Genomic DNA, 21,321 nt, shown 5'->3' with positions numbered 1-21,321 from the left:
CTTTCAAATAAACTGGCAACCCTTTTCAGTAACTTCAGTAAGTGAAGGAAAATGGAAGTAACAGCTAAAAACAAAACAAAACAAAACAAAAAACTGTTTAAGATTAAACAAAAATGAATATATGACATTCTTGTTTACTCTTTGTCCCTAGTTTGGATGTGACTAGTTAAACGTCCAAAGGGTTTGGTTTCTCCCCTCCCAGAATAGATTTAATAATAGCAATCAGAAACAGCAATCGTACTGGCTGAAGACTGATATCTGAGAGCCGGGTGCTAGTTTTATCTGAAACCCAATAACTGAACCTGTCAGCGCCAGTTTAGATGTGTCTAAAACTGCTCTTCCTATGAATATGTATGTCTCTCCTCCCAGTGACGTCACAGTCTAGTCCCAGGGTGTGTTACCGTTAGTCAGTGCTCCTGTCCTTTCACTGATCAGCGCTGAACATTCTCTACTGTGTATCTTACGAACAAGTGCATCTTTTTCTTCTCCTTTTCTTTATTGTTGCTGCTTGCAAGAAGAAAAAAAACACACACTCCGAAGCACCACTGGGGTCAGCGTGCCCTCTTCCTCGTCATGGAGAATCTAAGAATATCCTTGAAGCTTATTTTGATAATGATGGGGCTTTGCAACGTCCTTGCAGGCAAAGGTGGGTTAAGAAGCGCTTATTACTGGTATAGCCTTGACTGAGTACCGTAGGAAGCCGGAGCAGCAGCGGGGAGGGTTTGATGTTGAACTGGGAATGACCGAGACTCGAGTGCTTCAGGAAAAAGAGATCAAATATAGAATCTATATTGTCATGCTACATTTCACTCTGTTGCATTGCTGAATAATTCTAAACAGGGATACAAATGTCAAAATTTTTGAGGTGATAATGCACAGACGGTTCTGTTGGATCGTAGTCAGGCAGTAGGACTTGTGGCTGTACAGTTGTGAAATATAAACAAAACGCAAAAGTTTGAAGTTGTTACTTTCAATGTAAATCGTTTCATTTGTGTCGCATCGCTTGATATGGAGACAAGTTAATAAAATATAAGCCATTTGAAAACTTTATAGGGCGGAGTATATTGTACTGTATTCCAGTTTCTGAATATAATTTGGGGCACAGGTGTAAGTGTTATTATAATCATATAAATATTGAATTTGATTGTTCTACCTCAGCGTGCACTTCGATAATGCATATGAAGCAAACTCCATCTGTTTAGCGATTGCAATTAAAAGCAACCCCTTGGATTGCCCGAGAATTCAGTAACGTGTCGTCAACATAATTATACTCGGGGTATGCTTGCTTTTATTTTCTAGATCAAAATTATGTCTCAAAGATCATACTAATGAAACACAAATAGTGTTTTTTTGTTTTTTGTTTTTTTTTTTCCCCGGCAAATAATATACCTTTAAGCGTGTGAGATAAAGCTTCAAAGTAAAACTTATAAAGGAGGCTTGGAAAGAAAAACGAATAACTAAGGTTATAATTATGTCCTATGGGTGTCTATAGGCTGCAGACGGGAGATGATGATGGGTAATTATCCCATAATGTCGTTCAAAGACCCTGTGCTTCAGTTATACACTCACAGACAGGCGTGCCTTACGTCCACGATACATAATGTACAGCAACAGTAAAGAAGGAAGGGTAATAGGCTGCATTTAATTTGCACAATAAAATAAAACCAACATTAACATAAAAAGAAAACAAACAGAAAGAGCGCAGCTTGAGGTAAGTGCCTCCACTGCTAAATATTAGCGCATTGTTCAGTTTGTTTTCCCTAAAAAATGGCAGTCTGATCTACACGCTGCTCCAGTGCACTACAGCTCTTACAAGAAAGAAACCAGTGAGGGACAGCTTGTTTCAAGTGTGCTGGTAAAGCTGAAATGAGTTAAGAGGCGAGCAAGGGATCCTGAGATCTTCTTTCTCTCGTAGTGCGCTTAGAAAGTAATTTTAATTTTGCCTTGTTATAACCCTGGGTAAGGCGGTGTGAGGGGCTTATATATATATAATTATATATATAATATATATATAATATATATATATAATATATATATATATATATAATATATATATATAATATATTAGTGCTGTCAAGCGATTTCGCTAATTTTTTAATTAGTGGTTAAAAGAGGACAAATTTTTGTTAATTAGCATCAATTTGAGCGCAACTTAGCGTACAATTTAAATATGTTAATGATCCAGGTAGGTTAAATTTAAACGAAATAATGACTACTATAATATATTATATTATTATTAATTATTAATATTAATAATATTGACTGTAAATATAATAATTTAAAATGTATTTGTTTTTATTTAACCAGGAAATTTATCCATTGAGACCGTGACCAAAATTTAGTAGGGGGCAATAATTCAGAATTTACAATTACAAACAACACGATAACGCGCGCAGTTCAAGCTTGATCAGCAGCATACAGAGATCAGAAAACAGAACAAATAGGACATCTATTTTTAAATGTGATTGTGAACTGAAATAAATTTTTTTTTTTTTTTTTTTTTTTAATAAAATTATAAATATGTAGCGACAGTAAACACTTCTAGGAAATTAACTGTTACAATCCAAAAACTGCAAACTAACAAGACAAACTGGTAGGCTTTACATAGTACATAGTGCAAAAATAAAAAGCAACGTCGCAGGTACTCCAGTGACATAACTAAGCTTGGAAATTTGGGTGGGCCCCAATTTAAGTAGGACGTCAGTGACCAAAGGTCTGACGTCACAGGAAAGAGTTTACATTTAAAAAATGATTGAAATCGATTAAAACCCTGAATACATCAAATATTTCTTCTGTAAATCCATTTAAAATGTGTGAAGTAGACTAAAAAAATAAATGTACATATGTCCACAGTGAATGAAAAAGCCAAACCAGCGAGAACACAGTAATATTACATTGTAAGCAATTGTTAAAGTTAGTAAATTACTGGCCATTGACTATCTCTTGTCAACACTCCACCTTCCAGGATAAAGCGTTGGGCTTTCTGTTGAATATTGCAATTCTAGTCATACTCAAGAGAATCACACTGGTCTCTTTCAAACCATAGGAGAGACAGCATGTTCTTCAGCAACTTGTCAGCACTGAGGCTCGCAACAGCTGTATTAATCCTGTTCACGGTGTACAGGTGGTCATTTAGATCAAAACTCTTAAAAGTACATGCATATTTGGAAAGATAAACAAGTGCCAATAATACAAAACTTTTATTAGTGTTGGACATTTCCCCCCCACAGTCGATTTGCACATTATTTGTTGAACAAAGACTGAAACCTCAGCTTCATCCATATTAACGTTGTATAAAGTACACGCCATTGCTGTAGACTTACTCTCTTGCTGAATGTGTCCGATTGTGGCAAGCATGCAGATAGGGCTTTCACAAGGCCATATGTGTCATTTTGAAAGTGGTTGTTCAGTTTCGCAAAGTTGACCATTTAAATGTGATTCCACATTGCTCTCAAATCTTCATTAGCGTTCTCCCTGGTTCACGTTCCCAAAGATGAAGTAACAAACAGATCATCCAGTTCATTTGGTCATTTTCTCTTCCGACATTTATTTTCACATGTTGCCATTTCCACTGCTGAAGCAGGTATTTTGCAGATATCTGTTCCTTGTCTTTTTAAACAATGTAATACTTGTTTGTTTTGCCACGTTGACTGCTGCACTGCTACTAACTAGTCTGCAAGTTTGCTTAAAACACTTCACATTTAAAATGAAGCTGGAATATGGAAATGTCTGGGACTTTCAAAAGATCCGCGCCAGCTGCCTTAAGCTGTCAATCAAACGCGTATTGTAGATGATTCGTTGTGTGAGAGGAAGATCCCACCCAAACGTAGCATACAATGACTACTTTGCTTTGATTGGCTAAATCCTGCGACATTTTGTTAAAATAGCCTTTTTGTCCTAAACTTGAGTCTTTGGGGTGCACATTTTAAATAATAATAATAATAACAACAAACATCAAACATGTAAATTTACGTAGTCTTATTATCATACTTAGCTTGATTCATGGGCTTGCAGCGTTTCTGAATTTCTGTCAAAAGTAATGGGTTTATATATATATATATATATATATATATATATATATATGTATATGTGTGTGTGTGTGTGTGTATGTATATATATATATATATATATATATATATATATATATATATATATATATATATAGTGTGTGAATAGCTGTCAAAAGAGGAACAGCTGCTATATTGCCTTGTTTTTGCTGTGTTATATTCCCATGTGCCTTAACCTCGTGAGGGTTGCCAACAGGAAGAACCGAGCTGTGTTATAATTGTACAGGTATTGCTATTTTTCTCTTTCCCAGAACTGTCCCATAATGCACTGAACTGCCTTTATCTGTACAGAAATGAAGTAAGGTAGCGTACCAGCATTTTACGGACCTCAAAAGGGGTGTATTGTGAAAAATACTTATCCCTATAATTAACATATTAGTGCTATTAGTTAAATCTCTACCGTACAGAGTACATGTTTTAGGGTGAAATGCTTTTTTGAAACACTAATTTAAGTACACCCAGTATATTTGCCTGCACATGGTTTGAAATTCAGATTTTAAAAGTACTTTCTTAGCTCTTGCTTTTCAATACAGCTAGTAAGCAATTTCTTTACTGAAACAAACATAAATCCAATAGACAAACAGGAAGATGCCTAAAAAATATGATAACAGAAGATCAATTAGAGGCTCCAAATCACTCAGTATACTTAGTAATGCCCTACATTTTCTGGTCTTGTTTTCTGTTCAGTCATATTTTGTCTTTGTTTATTCCAGTGTATTTATGTTGACTGTCTTTAGTTATGTACAATACACTTTACTCTTTACAATCACTTAATGTTTATGTTATCATGTTATATAAGTAAAATGAACAGTGGTCTGGTTCGAAACAGTACATATTTATGCCTTGGGGCCAAGGCAGCTAAAAAGATTCCCTTCTGGAAATTTCCACTCCTGTTCACAGTGGTACATCCTGGTAAAGAAACCCAAAGCCATAATGGAAAAGACAGACAGAGACTGATCTGCAGTATTTCACTGTCCTATTATTTAAGAGGGCAGGTGTGAGGAGGAACAGATAAATAACAAGCCAAGTGACAAACTATGCTTGAATCGCATACACAATGACTTCTCATCCAGAGGTGCAGGCAAGTCCCCCGAATGTTTGAGATAACCCAGATCTCAAATGCATTGTGTTAAAACCCACAACCTTAAAAACACAAAAAACCTAGCTTGAATTACGCTAGGCCTTTCAGACAAGAACTGCATTCTCCAAGTGATACATAAATCCTCTCAAAGAGAGCTGGCTCACAATGCAGGGGTCCATGGTCATTTTATAAAGCAGCATGTGGTGGTGTTTTTTTTTTTCTTTTTTCTTTTTTGGTCCCCCCCCCATTTTTCTTTTCATCATTTTTTAAAGAATCGTCTGTCATGGGTAGCTGTAAAACTGTAGCGGCTTTGTTAATTTCACTGCAGGCATCCTTAGCCACAGTCTGGATTGAGAGAAGTGCTGGTGCAGAACTGATGGAGGAATGCAGCCTGACTTTCTCTGTGTACTGGCCCAAGAGCCTGCAAAACAAGTGGAGGAGAAAGGCAGATCACAGTTGTGCAAAAAAAGTGCCTTCAACAGGATGTTGATTTGAAATGAAATTATTTTATCTGACCAATTTTGAGGGAAGTGCATCATGTTAAGGACCAATAAACTCGTAGATATTTGTAGGGTCACAAAATCATTTATGCTGTTGACAACCACCGCAAAAAAAAAAAAAAAAAAAAAAAACCTTTAAAAAATATTGATTTTGGTAAAAGGTCATTGATTTTTTGGACTGAACACTCTCAAACAGAGCTAGCAGATCTATCCCCAGCACCGCCCTTTCTAAATATAACTCATTAAATTGCCTTGCAGTTTAGATGAGCGTTCAGGAATCTACGGTGCTGTATTTGAAACATTTTAATGTCCTGAAAAAACAACAATACTGTTAATTCTGATATGAAATCTCTCCTTCAAAGCAGAAAAGGGTCATCATGGGTTAGAGGAGGGGGTCCATGAGTTAAGCTAAAATACAGGAGACTAAGATATGTATATATATTTGCTCTGTTTTTACAACACATTGGTGTTAGGATGGGATGCAAACCAAGGGTTGGTTTTTAATAGCAAAAGTGTGAATGATGTTAGTGACTGACCCCTACAGGTAAAACGATGTATTGCAATATAGGAAGCTTTATTATCCTGGCTCTTCTAAACAGTGGATAAAGCGCTCTTAAAAACGTCAAATTTATAGAAAATTGTACATTGCATCCTCTTGTCCTCCCATATACATATTCTGTAGTATTTTATAGAAGGGACGAAAACACTATAATTTACAGTGGTGTACTATATGGAATACTATAGTTGTATGGAAATGTATTGTCCATGAATACAACACTGTACTTGTTATATTTGTTATATGGGTAATCTCTTAATTGAGTAAAATGTAACACTTGATTCAAGTGAGGTAATTGGTTTTGATGTTGTGGTAACATGAATTTAGGAATGGGTTGATGTGAGGCTTGAGCATACCATATTTTACTGCTTCCATATTAACAAGCTTTCCAGAGAGGTTAAGAACATAAGAACATAAGAACATAAGAAAGTTTACAAACGAGAGGAGGCCATTCGGCCCATCTTGCTCGTTTGGTTGTTAGTAGCTTATTGATCCCAAAATCTCATCAAGCAGCTTCTTGAAGGATCCCAGGGTGTCAAGCAGCTTCTTGAAGGATCCCAGGGTGTCAGCTTCAACAACAAGAACCTTTCTGCATTAGTTTGACTACTTGCATATTGTTTTGGAATTCTAATAGGACAGCTGTGAAACCTAATTGTGTTCTTCTGCTTCAGAGTGATTTATTTGATATTTAAAAAATAAAATAAAAATAAGTTCCAGTTACTTGCCTACAACAAAATAAGCACCAGACTGGAAAATGAAAAAGTATTCCACATGTAACAGGTAGTGTTGTTTGATACACTGCCAATATGGATTCTGTTCCCTGTTGGTGAGATGGGATGAGGTTAAAAGCTCTAACCCGGCTCTTTTGCATTGTGGTTAAGACATTTGCTTGCACTTTGCACCCAGCCTCCATCCTGTTACACATAAATACATTTGCAGAAGGGTTAACGTTTCTGTTATATATGTTCTTTTGAACGCTGTGCCTTGACGTGATGTACAATATATATTTTATGCATTTGTGCTGAGTGGCGCAAATACCCTGCTGAGATAGTACATCAAGAGAGTCTCTGGCCTGCTTTCGATAAGCCTAGGAAGTGGGATTTACGAGTGGCCAGATTTACAGTCCTGTATAGGTTACAAGCCTTTGTGGAACAGCTATCAGATGTGAGGGCCTGCCATAAATTCAAGTGAAAATATGGATGGAGCCTTAATTGAAAGATTAATGGTTAATTAGGTTCCAGCCACATGGTATTTAAGGAGGAGAATATCCTTTGTTTGGAGGTTGGTGTGTAGGTGAGTGTGACCTGAGTTTGGAACTGTATGTATACTGTCTTTTTTGAAGTCTGTAGTGAAGGCGAATGTATTGTTTTGTTTAAACCTTTTATTTTGGCCCTCGTGCCTGTTTATTTGTTCCTGTTTTTGTTGAATTAAATGTTCGCAACAACGCTTTAAACTGCACTTCTTGTCTCTGAGTCTCATTCCTGCCGATAACATCTGGGGCCTCACGCTATCCTGTCTCACACTCCCTCCTACAATTGTATTTAAAGTTTTGCATAAATGCCCCAACACCCAAATGAGTATAGATGTTGCACTTCTCTTTTGCACTCCCATTACATTCGTAGGTATCAAATGTGCATTTTTGAAAGAAACATGTGTCAGGAAATGTTGTCTTTTCATTTTGAAACTTGATTTTTGGTACTACGTACTCTAGGTTAAAGAAGGTTCTCACTTTGTTTATACCTACAAGTGTACATTTACACTTGATGGGTCATTTCATCTTGGTAGTGTTTTCTTGGTCAAGAATCTTACTGGATGAAAGGTTGTCAGCCAGGAGTGAAAGTATCTGGTTAATGACAGAAAAGAAAGCATTGACCAAGCAAGTGCAGCCCTAACTGAGAGCATTGCGTGTTAAGAGAGATTTATTTAACCAAGTGTAATACCATATCTCATGTTTCAAAATGAAAATGCACTTTACTACACATATATTCCATTCAGAACAGGTAACATTTATGGACCGGTTGTGTTCTTTAAGGTTGTTCTACTGCCAGTGTTGTAATTCTTCAGTCCTCAGTTTTATTTTATGAGTAAAGCAATGCATGTAGTCGATCCTGTCTGTAATCTTGTGGAACAGAGAACATTTTGCCTACAGGTCTAGAATGACACAACCAAAAAAACAAATAAAAAAACAGGTAAGACATATTTCCAATGAAGTGACAGATATAGCCTGCTGCGGAGGAAACTTGAATTTGCTATGCATTTCCCTGTAGTGGTCTTGGTTCTATTGTGGATATAGCCCTGGGCTTGTCACAGTGCTAACTTCCTGTGAGGAGTGCTGTAGTCCTGTGGGACAGTAGAATTGGTGCAGAGAAGACATTAGGCATAATGTATTCAGTGCATATAAAGTCAGTTGAATTCAGCAGTATAAAAAAAGGTAACAGCTTTGTTTCAGATTTTTTTTCCCCTGCACCAACATCTAATCATTTTGCAAATATGCTCATTAACATTTAGTCTTCAACAATCTTGCAGGCATTGCACATCAACAAATTGGCCATAAAATTAAAAAGGAATACTGATTCTAGTAGATAATTTGTATGCAATCATGAAATATTGCTTGCAACAGTATGTAGTCCCAAACTGCTGAATGCCAGTGATTTAATGACGTGTGACATCTGTAACTGTTGCACATTTATTTATTTCAACAGTCATTGCAAGTAAAAGGTAAAGCCAAGTGTTCGTCATCTTTTCAGAATGCACCATGCATAACGAGAATTTGGAATGACCTTTCTGTCGTATTCCATAAAGGCACCCACCTGTATTTCTAAGCTTTATTTTATTATTTAGTTAATTTCATCTGAAGGGGGTATTTATCAGAAGTGTGGTTATCTTTTTTTTCATACTTGAAAAGTCGGTGCAATGTATGTTTTTACCCTGGTATTTTTTTTTTCCTTTTTTTTTTTTTGTTATCGGAGAATTTAAAATCGCTAAAACAAGAGAAAATCTCCTGGTTAGTCTGGAAGAACTGTAAATTGTCTCTTGTTCCGCATGTACCTAACCACCTTCGATTACATATCCTTTATAAAAGGCATTTGGATTATGTTCCGTCCCTGTTATTACGTGTGGTCCTTCTGGGCTTGAATAATGCAGTCAAGGCTGGAGTCTTCCTTTTTGCTGCACTGTGTTTGTGGTGGGTTTTTTTTTAGTTTTTTTTTTTAGATTGACTGGCATAGTTGTAAAACCTTTTTTTTTTTTTTTTTTTTTTTTTTTATCCTGCTACAACTTCACATGCAAAATGTGGAACCCAACAGAGTAAACAGCATTCAACTGGTTTCTATTGATTTTTACGTGTTTCCAGGAAAGTGATTGCATTCATCATCTGATGTACTGTTAAGATCCATTTGTTTTAGGCTGCCAATCGTGGCTCGTTTTACAGGAAACAAAATGTATTAAAACTACCTGAGTTTGTGGCTTAGAGTTTCCGAACTGTGGTTTTCGGTTGACTATCCCCTTTTTTATGGTCCTAATTCAAAATGTGTCTCCTTATGTTCTGGTCTTGTCCGTTTGTTAATTTCACAAATCTTCTCAACGTAGTCTCCATACAGATGTATACATGATAACGCAAATATATATATATATATATATATGCAATATATATATATATATATATATATATATATATATATATATATATATATATATATATATATATATAACTATGATTTGCTGTTGCTTTTCTAAAACATTTGAACCTATATCTTATGTTAATGTGCTGTATTTGTGTGCGTTTGTTATGACCCTTATGGCTGCTTTTCAGTTGTTGGGTTTAAAAAAAAAAAGGGCGTGAAACAATGGATACTCTTGTTTGTTCTCGTATCTAACAATATAAAGGGTTTATATAGTACCTTAACTTTGAAAGCTTGTATTCTCCTGGAAGTCGTTTTAACTTGTGTAATGCACAGTGCATTGCTAAAGTTGTTTTGTGCCATTCATTACTAAAACTCCGTCCTTGAGGCGGTGAGCTCCAGAGTAGGCCTGGGAAGATGGTTGGGACAGATTCTTAATCCTTTATTGGATTTTAAATGCAGTAACTGTATAAGAGAACCTCACAGCATACTGCATTGTCCTATTCTATAGGGGGGTTTGAAGCTGTGCAATAATGAACCATGGAGAAATTGAATTGTCAATATCTGCTGTGAAATCTGGTCTTCTGAATCAATGGATTAAAGCCTTTACCTACTGCTGGCAAACACATGGGGTAATTGTTCTGACACTGTCTTGCATGCACGCTGCTTCTAAAAAAAACCAATGTATTTAAATGGTTGTCTTCTACGATGTTTTGCACCCCTGCATATCATTTTCATCGTAATTGGAAGGGTTCTTGTCTTTAGCCTGTGCTAGGTCATTAGGTTACCAGAGAATTTAGCAAGGTGAAACCCATACTCCATGCTAATTTCCCTAGTACAGTATCTAAGTATTCTTTGATGTACTGATCAGTAAATCACAAGAGCCTGTCCAGGGTAAGTATAATCGTCTCCAGAGACTTCACACTCCAATTAGGGTGGCTTTAGTTTTGGCTGTCAGTACTGTTATATATCGGGTGTATATATGAAGTCCTCATCAATCCGTGAATCTAATTAGAAGTGCGGGCCCCATTAATGGTACATCATTGTGAGTCAGCACAAACTAAAGCCTTGTTTTAGTATGATTTACAAAATAAGTAAATATTTTAAATGAGTAAGATGTGGAAAACAGTAAATAATTACATATAAGGGTGAGTTTGACTGAACAGTTAACTTCTAGAAAAAATATTTGCTTATGCGAGTAACATCCAGTAAGAGCACGTGGTAAGCACAGTACGTGGGTGAGAAGGATTTCAAATAAGAGCAATTACAAAAAATGTGAATACGGATACCTAGAAGAGTAAAATCATGTACAAGATGCAGGAAGTAGTTCTAATTAAGAGCAGTATGGAGAAGTTCAGTGCAGGTACAAGCTGATACAAGTACTGGTACAATTGGGTGCCATAGTTGTGAGGTTTACAGATGCTGTCTGAACAACATATGCCTATATGTTTTCTCCACAAGTCTGGTGTCCATTCAATGTTACCAAGAAATAGACATTTTATACTAACCGCTTGTTTACCTATTTACTTGTTTGTTTAGCATTTCTTTTTGGGCAAGTACGACATTTATTAGACCATGTCCTGTGTGTCTGGTTCTTAGATTGTGGTGTTCTTAGTGATATCATCCAAGGCCCCAAAAGTGACACAGCAGGTAGAGGAGATGCGGCAACACTGGGTAGCTTTTCCTTTCTCCAAACATGGGTGTGTGTGGGGGTGTCAGATAAACCTGTTATAGTTGATCATGAAGGGAGGTTTCTGAAATAGGTAAAAACTTCATGATATGCACTAATACTTGAACAGCTCCTATGCAGTACTCCTTCCACTGTGACCCATTCCTTCCCCCATTGACAAGAATCTATTCCATACCTAATACCTTTGCACCACCCTGCTTTCCCTTATAGCCACATAACCTATTTTCCACTTGCTATCATTCAAGCTCTATGGGGCTTTTATGCCAGCCCTTCTGTTTGTATTCCCTGAATTCGTAGGTTTCCTTTTTATACAGTGTCATTTCTCTCCATTGGTTTAGATTGTGTGCTTGTCTACTAAATTAGTTTTTCTTAAACTGGATGAATACTTCTCTAGCAGTAACGAATGGTGGTGATTTAATCCACACAGGCTCTCCTAGGTTCTGTTTTTATTCTAACTTCATAATTGTGCCTCCGTTTCACCGTAAATGTGATCTTCCCATCACATTCACTGCTGCAGCAGGTTAAGAAACACTGAGCCTCCTGTTAGAATTTTTTTTTTTTCTATCTCAATCTCTGCCCACTTGCTTGTTTTCTTTCGTATCACAGCCTTGTTATATTTCCTTTGGGTCGATTTAGGTTTGCTTTGCTCCATGGTTTCACAGTGATATACAATACATTGTTCTCAAGGCTAGAAATCAATAATGGAACCTGCAAGCTTGGATGATACTTCAGTCTGGAGAGCAGGAGCGGAAGCCAACTATTAATTTGGGTAATACTGTGTTGAAATAAAAATGGATGAAGAGGAATTTATTGATTTTTTTATTTTTTATTTATTTGTATTTATTATTATTTTCTTTGACTTTGGTGCTGTTTGTGTGAGTCTATTTATGTCAGAATATGGCCCATGCTGCGAGTTGTTAAAACAGTCTCCGAGTCCCTTTGCTCTTCTGATGACTTCATGGGATTTACTTTAGTAGCAACTTTCATCCACATACAGATCAACCCCAAAGTGTGCTTGACTGTTTTTGCTGTGCACTTAGCAGGTAGTGCTTCTGGTGGCCCTTTTGGATTTCTGTAAATCTGTGGCAATTAACTAAACAACTAAATCACAAGTAAATGAATTAACAAATTAAATGTAAATCATCCAAAAAAAAAGTTTGGATATCAAGTACCAGTTCTTTCCTTTATTAAGAACATACAAACATGTATTGCTTGTCCAGATTCCTAGTAGCTGATTGACCTCAAAATGTTTTCAACTTATAATTCAGCATCAGCAATATGGCTAGGAAACCCATTCCATACCCTCACCACTCTTTGTGTAAAAAGTGTTTCTTCAACCTGAGTTAGGTTTACTTTTGTCAAAGATTTTAAAGACTTAACAACCCCCCCCCACCCCATGTATCTGTGTTTAGTTAAATACATTCTGTTCCTTCATCCCATCTTAGCTGGCCTATCATGTCTCATTCCCATTGTATTCTTCTTTAAATGGTATACGATATATCTTATACTTATAAAGCTGTTTCCAGGCAATTGGTAGATTAAATGCTGACTAACATCTGCCAAGTCCCATTCTTGGTTTACAAAGAAATGAGTTGTATTGTGTTGCTATGTAGTGCCTTGAATCTCTTTTATAGAGCGTACTGAGATTTGAGTATATTGATGTGTCATGATTTGCACTGACAGGGCCATAGTAATTTTCAATAACAAATAGCAGCTGTGTACCAGTAAGTGGCACTTTTTTCAATCCAGGCTTCACAGGTTGGCATTAAACCGTGCGAGGAAGCACTACTATGCAAATGCATTTTGTAATTTAGTTTATAAGCTAGCAAATATACAGCAAGCCATTTTTTTCACTTGAAACATCAAACAAATGTTGGGAAAATTAGTTTGCTGGGAGAAATTTAACAGAGAAATATTTGCAAGCATAAAAAGTATTCCACTTTTATGTGAAAATAAAAGTTCTATTCATGTTTCTTGATTAGGATCTAAAGTGTTCACCAGTAGTCATGATAGCCCAATGTTGATTCTAGCATCCTTGTGATGTTTGATTACCTATCAAAGAGGGTTGTAACAGAAATGCAATTTATCAATCGATTATCAGCTAAAAATTATCACAATAATCACCATGGCCATGTTTTAACTCCTATTAATAGTGACTGCCTCTGTACCCCCCACTTCCGTATAGGCAAATGAGTTGTCTACAGGAACAGTATTATTAAATATCTTGTTTTCCTCTAATATCGTTGGTCAGAATGAATTGCTTATTGCATTGTTCAAGCACACCCATGTAAATGAGAATGTATCTCTTCCCTCCTCCTTGAAGGAGGTAATAAGGTGCTTGTTAACAATAACACTATGTAACACAATTTTTGTTCCTGGGTGGTAAGTGTTATTTCCTAATTGCTTATGCCTCAAAAGTATAAAAAATGGCTATTATTCCCCACAAACTTTGCTTTTGTGACCAGGACAGTGATATTTCAAAATATCACTATTTCCTTTTCGTTCATAAAGTCAGAAAAAAACAACATATGAATCCAAATTAACATGTATTTATACTAAAGTAATACAAAGATGACTACAAAAGATTTAGAAGTGAGTAGTTTTTCGAGATTGACAATTATACTGTATTTACAGCATAATTGTAAATCTCGAAAAACTACTCACTTCTAAATCTTTTGTAGTCATTTTTGTATTACTTTAGTATAAATACATGTTAATTTGGATTCATATGTTGTTTTTTTCTGACTTTATGTGAACGAAAAGGAAATAGTGATATTTTGAAATATCACTGTCCTGGTCACAAAAGCAAAGTTTGTGTGGAATAATAGCCATGTTCTATACTTTTGAGGCATAAGCAATTAGGAAATAACACTTACTACCCAGGAACAAAAAACAAAAAAAAATTGTTACACAGTGTAATAAATTCAGTGGGCAATCAGGTGAATATGCCTCTAATAGAATTATTATACTGTTTCAGTTTTCTGAGGGTTAGAGAGGGTTAAAAAGGCTGCAATGCCATTTTGCATCATTAAGTTCTGTTGAATGCAAGGCTCTTAAACTGTATGTTATGGGAGAACATGGTGCACTTGATTATAAAATACAAAACAATCTGCATTTGTGTATTTACTGTATAGGAAAAACTATAAATGGAGCAAAAGCTTCATAGATCTCTCCCTGTGTGCCCCAAATGTATTGTGGATACAGAACAAGTACAACATTTGTAGTTGCTATGGTACAAAATGGAAAATTATAAATCCTCTTCCCCTGCTTTCCCTAATGATGCGCTTGCATTATAATCACCTGAACCTCATTTTGTTCCTCTGTGCAGGTGATTATGGAAGATCTCTAATGAACAGATGTTTGGTAGATAGATTAAACCTGCAGACAAGGTGTATTTGTGATAAGAAGTTCACAACAAAACGATGCCTGAACCTATTTCATGTTTTTATTCCATTAACATTTTGTAAAGACAGGTAATGTCAAAGGCGGCCTTTTTAATTTATGGCAAAGCATGAGCAACCAACCGTGGGCTGCTCTTGTAGTGTTTAGATACCTATTTATTTGTTTTTGTTTTTAAACTCAAAGCAGCTGCATAGCACACTTTAGCTTATATTGCAGAACATAAGCCCTCTGCCACCAACACACAGTTTAATATGAAGTAACACAAATGAGTTGAAACAAGGCTGTGTCCGTTATGAGCTTTTGTGTTATGGGTGGATTGTTACCCATGTTGTTTATTTATTTGTGTTTATTTATTTATTTATTTATTTATTTAGCCATTGAGACAGTGAGCTTGTTTAAGAACAGAATAAATAAGACGTGTATCTCTTTTTAATGTGGACTTAAGGAGAAGCATTGGCAGGAGGTTCTAAGCTATTTCCTAATACGATCTTGAAAACCCGAGAAGGAAAGACTATCAAATTCTTCATACTGTGATGGAAACAATTCCACGACCCACATTATATTCCAGTGGTAAGGTTTTGTATTTGTTTTCAAGCAAAGGTTTATCACTGGGGGGGGGGGGGGGGGGGGGAGGACAAGGATGTTCCTACCTGCGTAAGGGGTATTCCCAGCAGCATCTGCGGGAACTTTCTGCACACAACCAGTAAAAGGGTTTCAAAAATAGCCGATGTCCATTATCAGAGTTTGAATATTGCATACTGCTCAACATCAACTTGCATCTGTTCAGCAAGCAGTGGCAAGATAAGAAAGCTAAATTCACAAATCTAATCACGGCCCTGCTCCTCTTTGAACTGCCCATCCATTTCATCTGTCTGTGTGGGTGCACCTTGTTTGTTGCAGGTTCTGGAAACGGCTTAGCTGTTTGTGTTGTGAGATGCTTTGCTTATTACTGTTTCCATGCATACGAAAGTGGCCAGAAAAGCTCATGATTGATCCCCTGAGAAAGTCTATGATCAGGTGCACACTACACTAATTAGCAGGGTTTTTTTTAGCAGTGTTTTCAGTTCACTCCATGGCAGCTGTGTTGTCTCCAAAGGGTGGACATGCACTTTGGTGGTTTGTGCAGGTAGATGTTTGATGGAAATTTAGGTACATGCTGTACAAGTTAATATTTTCTCTATCTGGTAGACAGACAAATAAACTTTGCTGCATGGTCGTTGGGTTACTCCTCTAATGAATGCAGTACAACTAACTGGATTTGACTAGTTGTCAAGTTTATTAGATGTCAAACTAAATGAAACAGTGCCAGTTAGAGTGCATCATCATCACAATGTTGCAGTGAAAACTTAGAAGTCTGATCTGGGGCTGACACTAATCAATTCCATCAAAGGGGAGTTAATTGCTTTGGTTACAGATAAACATCCTTAAAACTTTGTGGACAAAATAAGATGTTCTGCACTTCTGTGAGGCACTCCATAAATGCAAATGTAGAGAAGGATTACAGGCAATTTGAAACCGTTGTATTTGTGATTCCAGTTGGATGAGTTTTTTGAAGAATGAAAAGGTCTGCATTTAAAACACTTTGTGATGGTGGACCACTATGAATGGTGCTATATGAAAATAATGATTGATTGATTGATAAAATGAAAATGCTTGCTTACAGTCTCTATAGATTTTCATTTGATTCCACCTGCCCGAGCTTTATAAATGCCCTAGAGGCTGCAGATGGTATGAATCACTTCCAGATTGCACAGTGTTTATGTACAAAAATATCATATAAAAAATCATGATTGGTTTAAAAAACCATTACAAATGTACAATTCTGCCATTTGCTTGCCCATGCATCCATATCCATATCTCTTCTTCAGGTTCAATCATCTTGTCCCATTTTTCAATTTGATTTCCAACGGAAGAATGACAGCTTGCATGAGCTAATTGAGTAATGGCATGACATCTGAACCAGACTGATCATTAAACACATGACGTAGTGTCATAAATACTCGCAAACAGAGTCTTTTGTAAGCTGTTAAATATGCAGTGCTCCTTATCAAACAAAATTGCTAGTCAGTAAAATTTCACACTGATAGCACCTGAGAGCTGTTTTTCATAACACAGTGTGAAAATAGAAAAGCAGAAGAACAGACAAAAGATGTGGAGCTGAGATTAAGGCTGCTGTCATCCTCACACGCTGGAATAAGAACATTCGTCAAAGAGCTTGATCTGAAAACTGGCTGTGATCTCAAAGACCTGGCCTCTGCTGTCTGGCATGTACCACCATTTGCTGTTGCCATAGCAAATGTATATTGCATACCTTTTCAAAAAGGTTCAGTACTTTATTCCGTTTCATGTATGTTTGGGGATTTTCTGAAATGTCTTCTGCAAGTACAGTGATGTGTGATCTCCGTTATTAGACACGTTACCAAGGTGGTCGTCTATTCACTAAAGGGAATACCAAGTCACCCTGAGATTACTGTAACTCACTGAATGCTTGAATTCTGTCTCCCTTGATTCAAATTATCTGGATTTCATGCATGTAAATCACTCTTGAAAGCAAAATGTACTGCAGTGGGAATACTTGTTGGCCATTTGGTTCCACTCATTCATTTGGAGGGAAATTGATAAAGTGCAGCACTCCAGGCTCATTTGAAACCATGCATGTGACTTGCTGCAGAACCTCATCCACTACAGAATGACATTTGATTATTAAATAGATAGATACCCTGTGTCAGATCATGATAACCAGATCATGTGATGGAAGGGGTTGGTCATGTAGGCCTTCAATAACACCAACTTAAATCACCTCTGTGACAGCATCTGAGCATATTGTGTATCTGTGATAGTCAAGAGATTGACATGTGAGGCGGGTCTTGATTTAGTGGTCTCTTAAACGGCATACTGCTAAATCTGCTCCGAACCAGTCCAACAGTCTTGGGCGTTGGATTAAAATAATGGCTGCACATTCAAAATGAATTCCAGCTCAATACTACAGGGATAACACCTGAATATCCTATGCACTTCCTCCTGAGTTCTGAAGTAATTCATTTTGAATTCAGTCCTGTTAATTCCTGTGGATTTAATCATCTGTATTCATTCCATGTTCTTTAGTAACAAATGATGTTGATCACATGTTTAAGGCATGCATTTGGGGGATTGTGAGACGTGTTAATCCATGCATAAATGCATGCCTTATACCTGTGATCAATGTCATTTGTTACAAAGCAACATGGAATGATGACCGTATGTGATAACCTAAGGGCCAGGACCATGCCTAACAGTACATCTTTAGTTTACATGAAGTTTGCAGAAGCATGTTTATCTGGCATGGCTAGAGGTACACATACACGTACACAAACTCACCTGATGCCAATTAGATTTATTGATCACACTTTAATTAATAGTCTTCCTGATTCAGAGCTCTTCATTTCCATCGGTGGTAAGATAGGAACCCTGGTGTTGGGTTGACAGCTCTGAGCAAAATCTTCCACAGTGTGACACCACACCTCCACTCAGTGGGCAGCCATGTAAGCTATGAATACTAATCAGCTGGCACTCTTGCGACATGGGCACTGACAGAAAAGTGAGAAGACGCGTTGCTGTGGGCACTGTGGGAAGCTGAGTTGAGAGAAGTGTCTGTTTGGTGGGGGTGTGCTGGTTAAAGAAAGACTTTATTAGCAGAGCTCTTGGGCATAAGTGTTTTGATTTATGTTGCTAGGCTAAAAGCCATTTTCTGCAGGTCATTCTAATTAGGCTTCCAGGCTCATAGGGCTGGGAAGATTATTGCTATTGCTGGGATTCTTCCTCATGTTCGTCTTCTTAGTTGTCTTTGTCTTCACAAAAGTTGCCGAAATTTGATAGGATAGTAGATGCTTATGCGAAATTGGTAAATGTTAATTGAACTTACATTGTAGGTCACGTTGTTTAGCCACCATATTGGATTGAAAAAAAACATTTAGCCTTAAATGTAAAAATCCGTCTTTCGAAAACCACTTATTGCCGAGTGCTGAAAGTTGGTTTACTTGTTGAGGGATAGTCCAAGATTAACTGGTGTTCGTAAGAAGCTGATAGGTTGTGTGGTATGGTGTCATAATCACACTGTACAGACATCATATTCACAAACTACAAAGATCTTCTCCCAAACCGCTTGTTGGCACACATGATAGAGTGGTTGTCTTTAAAATGTGGTCAAGGAAGAGTCTACAATAAAAAAAAAAAAAAAAAAAAAAACATAGCTTACAACTCCTTACAGAGTTCAGCTAGGGTCATGGTTACTATAGAACACATATTTGCTAAAGTGTTTGGTACTGGAAGCCGTAAAGTTGCTGGCAACTCCAGTTTGAACTGCGTTTGTCTAGTTCTTAAATTTAGTATTACAAAAAAAAACCAATACAGTCCTTTTGAGATTACTGCACAACTAGAAAACCCCTGGTGGACATGCTGCTTAATGATTTGGACACGCTGCTTAATGATTTGTCCAATTAGATAGTATTGCATTTTTGTTTGATTGCTAAAGTTTGCAGTTGTCCGTACAGACCTGCTGGCCACCTGTCTGTCTGTATAGTGTGCCACCCTTACATTTTTACATATCCAATTATGAGGAAGCTTGCAAAGGGCATTCTTTATGGAGACAACCTTTCTGTCTGCCTGAATGGTGTTTTCACATGGGCATTATGTGGACATAGGTCTCTAATGTGGGAGTTATTGAAATTTGTCGATTTGTTGTCACTCGCATACATCGCTGTTTCTTAAAATCTGTATAATAATGTACAAAAGCTAATGTTGCAGCTTCCTAATTCATGTCGCCCCAGTGATCTAGCTGCAAACATACCAGTAATAATAATGTAAATGTTCTTTAAGGTCTGCGTCTGCCTTTTGGTGCGATTCCTGTATTTGAGCCAGTGTTTTTAATATTCCTCAGATTTGTGATGCAACACATTGAAAAATGTGACTCGTCTTATTCCCCAGTGAATGCCTTTGGAATGGATTTCTAAACAAACTTATTAACTGCTAATCAGTCTGTGTTTCATAGGCTGTGGTGCCAGGTGGCAGCAGGTTGAATTTGTCTTGGTTTCACCTTAGCAATGCTGATCAGGCTACTCAGCTTCTAAGTAGAATCACAAACTAGAATGCTGTTTATAAGATGCACCATGGAGATGGCAATAAGTCTCTCCTATTTTTTATTTATTTATTTATTTATTTTTTTAATAAGACAAGTTCCACAGATATGGCCAGGCTTGAAGACATATTGGGAGTTCCAGAGCAGCTTCAAGGTAATATAAGTGACTTTGTTAAACCCTCAGGGCTCCTTGCTGTGACATTTATGTGTGTGTCCATTTGCATTTTTAATGCTGGCGCAGTGCATCGCAAATCCACTGTGCACAACTCAGATTAACATTATAATTGAGTCAGACCCAAATAAATAATAATAATAGTGCGTTTTAAATCAATGTTTAAAACCTGTTTAATAGAATTACTATTGTGTGTGTGTGTGTGTGTGTGTGTGTGTGCAAGAGTCTTTAACTGTAGGTCGGTTTCTGGATAATTTCAAAATAAAGACAGACAGTGGACTCGCCCAATTATAATAATACAGTGACTTGGTGTTTGATATATCTATCCTTACCCTGGTGTAATTTGCAGTACCATTACCTACTATACTCTGGTTTCAGCTATTGGTTCACAAACATCCCCTTCCTCCACTCTCCATGCAGTTGCTAGGTATACTACACTTCCTTCAATTGCTTGACTAAGCATTCCTGCATCGCCTTTAAGCCTAGGGCAAGTGGTGCACCATTGCATACTGCGTAGTTTCCTACAGGGAGCACACCTGTTCCTGTTTTGTATAGGATTTGTTGCGTCACTGGATCCAATCCATATAAGAAAATGAAAAGATGAGTGTGGCAGGATAGTGTCATGGCCCAAGATGTTACCGGCAGGATTAGAGCTGCAGTTTCACACTAGAACTACCGGAGCGGTCTTTTTGGTGCATCAGATTTTTTAAATGCATTTTCCTTCACTAATCTGGCAGCTAAGCACCTGTGCTTTTTTGACTTTTCCTAAATATATATGTTGAACATCTCAAACCATCAGTAGACCCAGGGTTGCAGAAACTTATGGAGCTATAATATATTATACCTATAACTACCGCAGCTGTCATTTTGACTGTCATAGTAAAAACAATGGGTTTGGCTTAGTGCTGCTGAACATGAGAGCTTGTTTTGAACCACTCTGTTTTATAGCCCAACATTTGCAATCGTAAGTCCCCTGCCAACATCACCCCCAAGTCTCGTGTCAGTGCTCCTGTTGTAAAAGGTTTCCCTCACTTGTGGAAAGCAGGCTGTAAAAACTGCGTCACAGACAATACCCTGAAGGAAAACAAACAATAACATCGAAACGTCTGATTTACAAAAA

The 21,321-nt window shown here is 37.1% G+C and overlaps 1 protein-coding gene across 1 annotated transcript in view; it reads left to right on the top strand.

The window, feature by feature from the left end:
* The first annotated feature begins 398 nt into the window (after nucleotides 1–398).
* The window catches only part of LOC121326359 (calsyntenin-2-like), a 139,958-nt gene continuing 119,035 nt past the window's right edge, over nucleotides 399–21,321 (top strand). The window contains exon 1 of the mRNA XM_041269605.1: nucleotides 399–646. Coding sequence (XP_041125539.1) covers nucleotides 574–646 — 73 coding nt within the window. The 5' untranslated portion in view covers nucleotides 399–573. The remainder of the gene's footprint in view (nucleotides 647–21,321) is intronic.

The sequence above is a fragment of the Polyodon spathula genome, chromosome 14 (assembly GCF_017654505.1).
Source record: "Polyodon spathula isolate WHYD16114869_AA chromosome 14, ASM1765450v1, whole genome shotgun sequence".
NCBI lineage: Eukaryota > Metazoa > Chordata > Actinopteri > Acipenseriformes > Polyodontidae > Polyodon > Polyodon spathula.
This window is presented reverse-complemented; position numbering and strand designations above follow the sequence as displayed.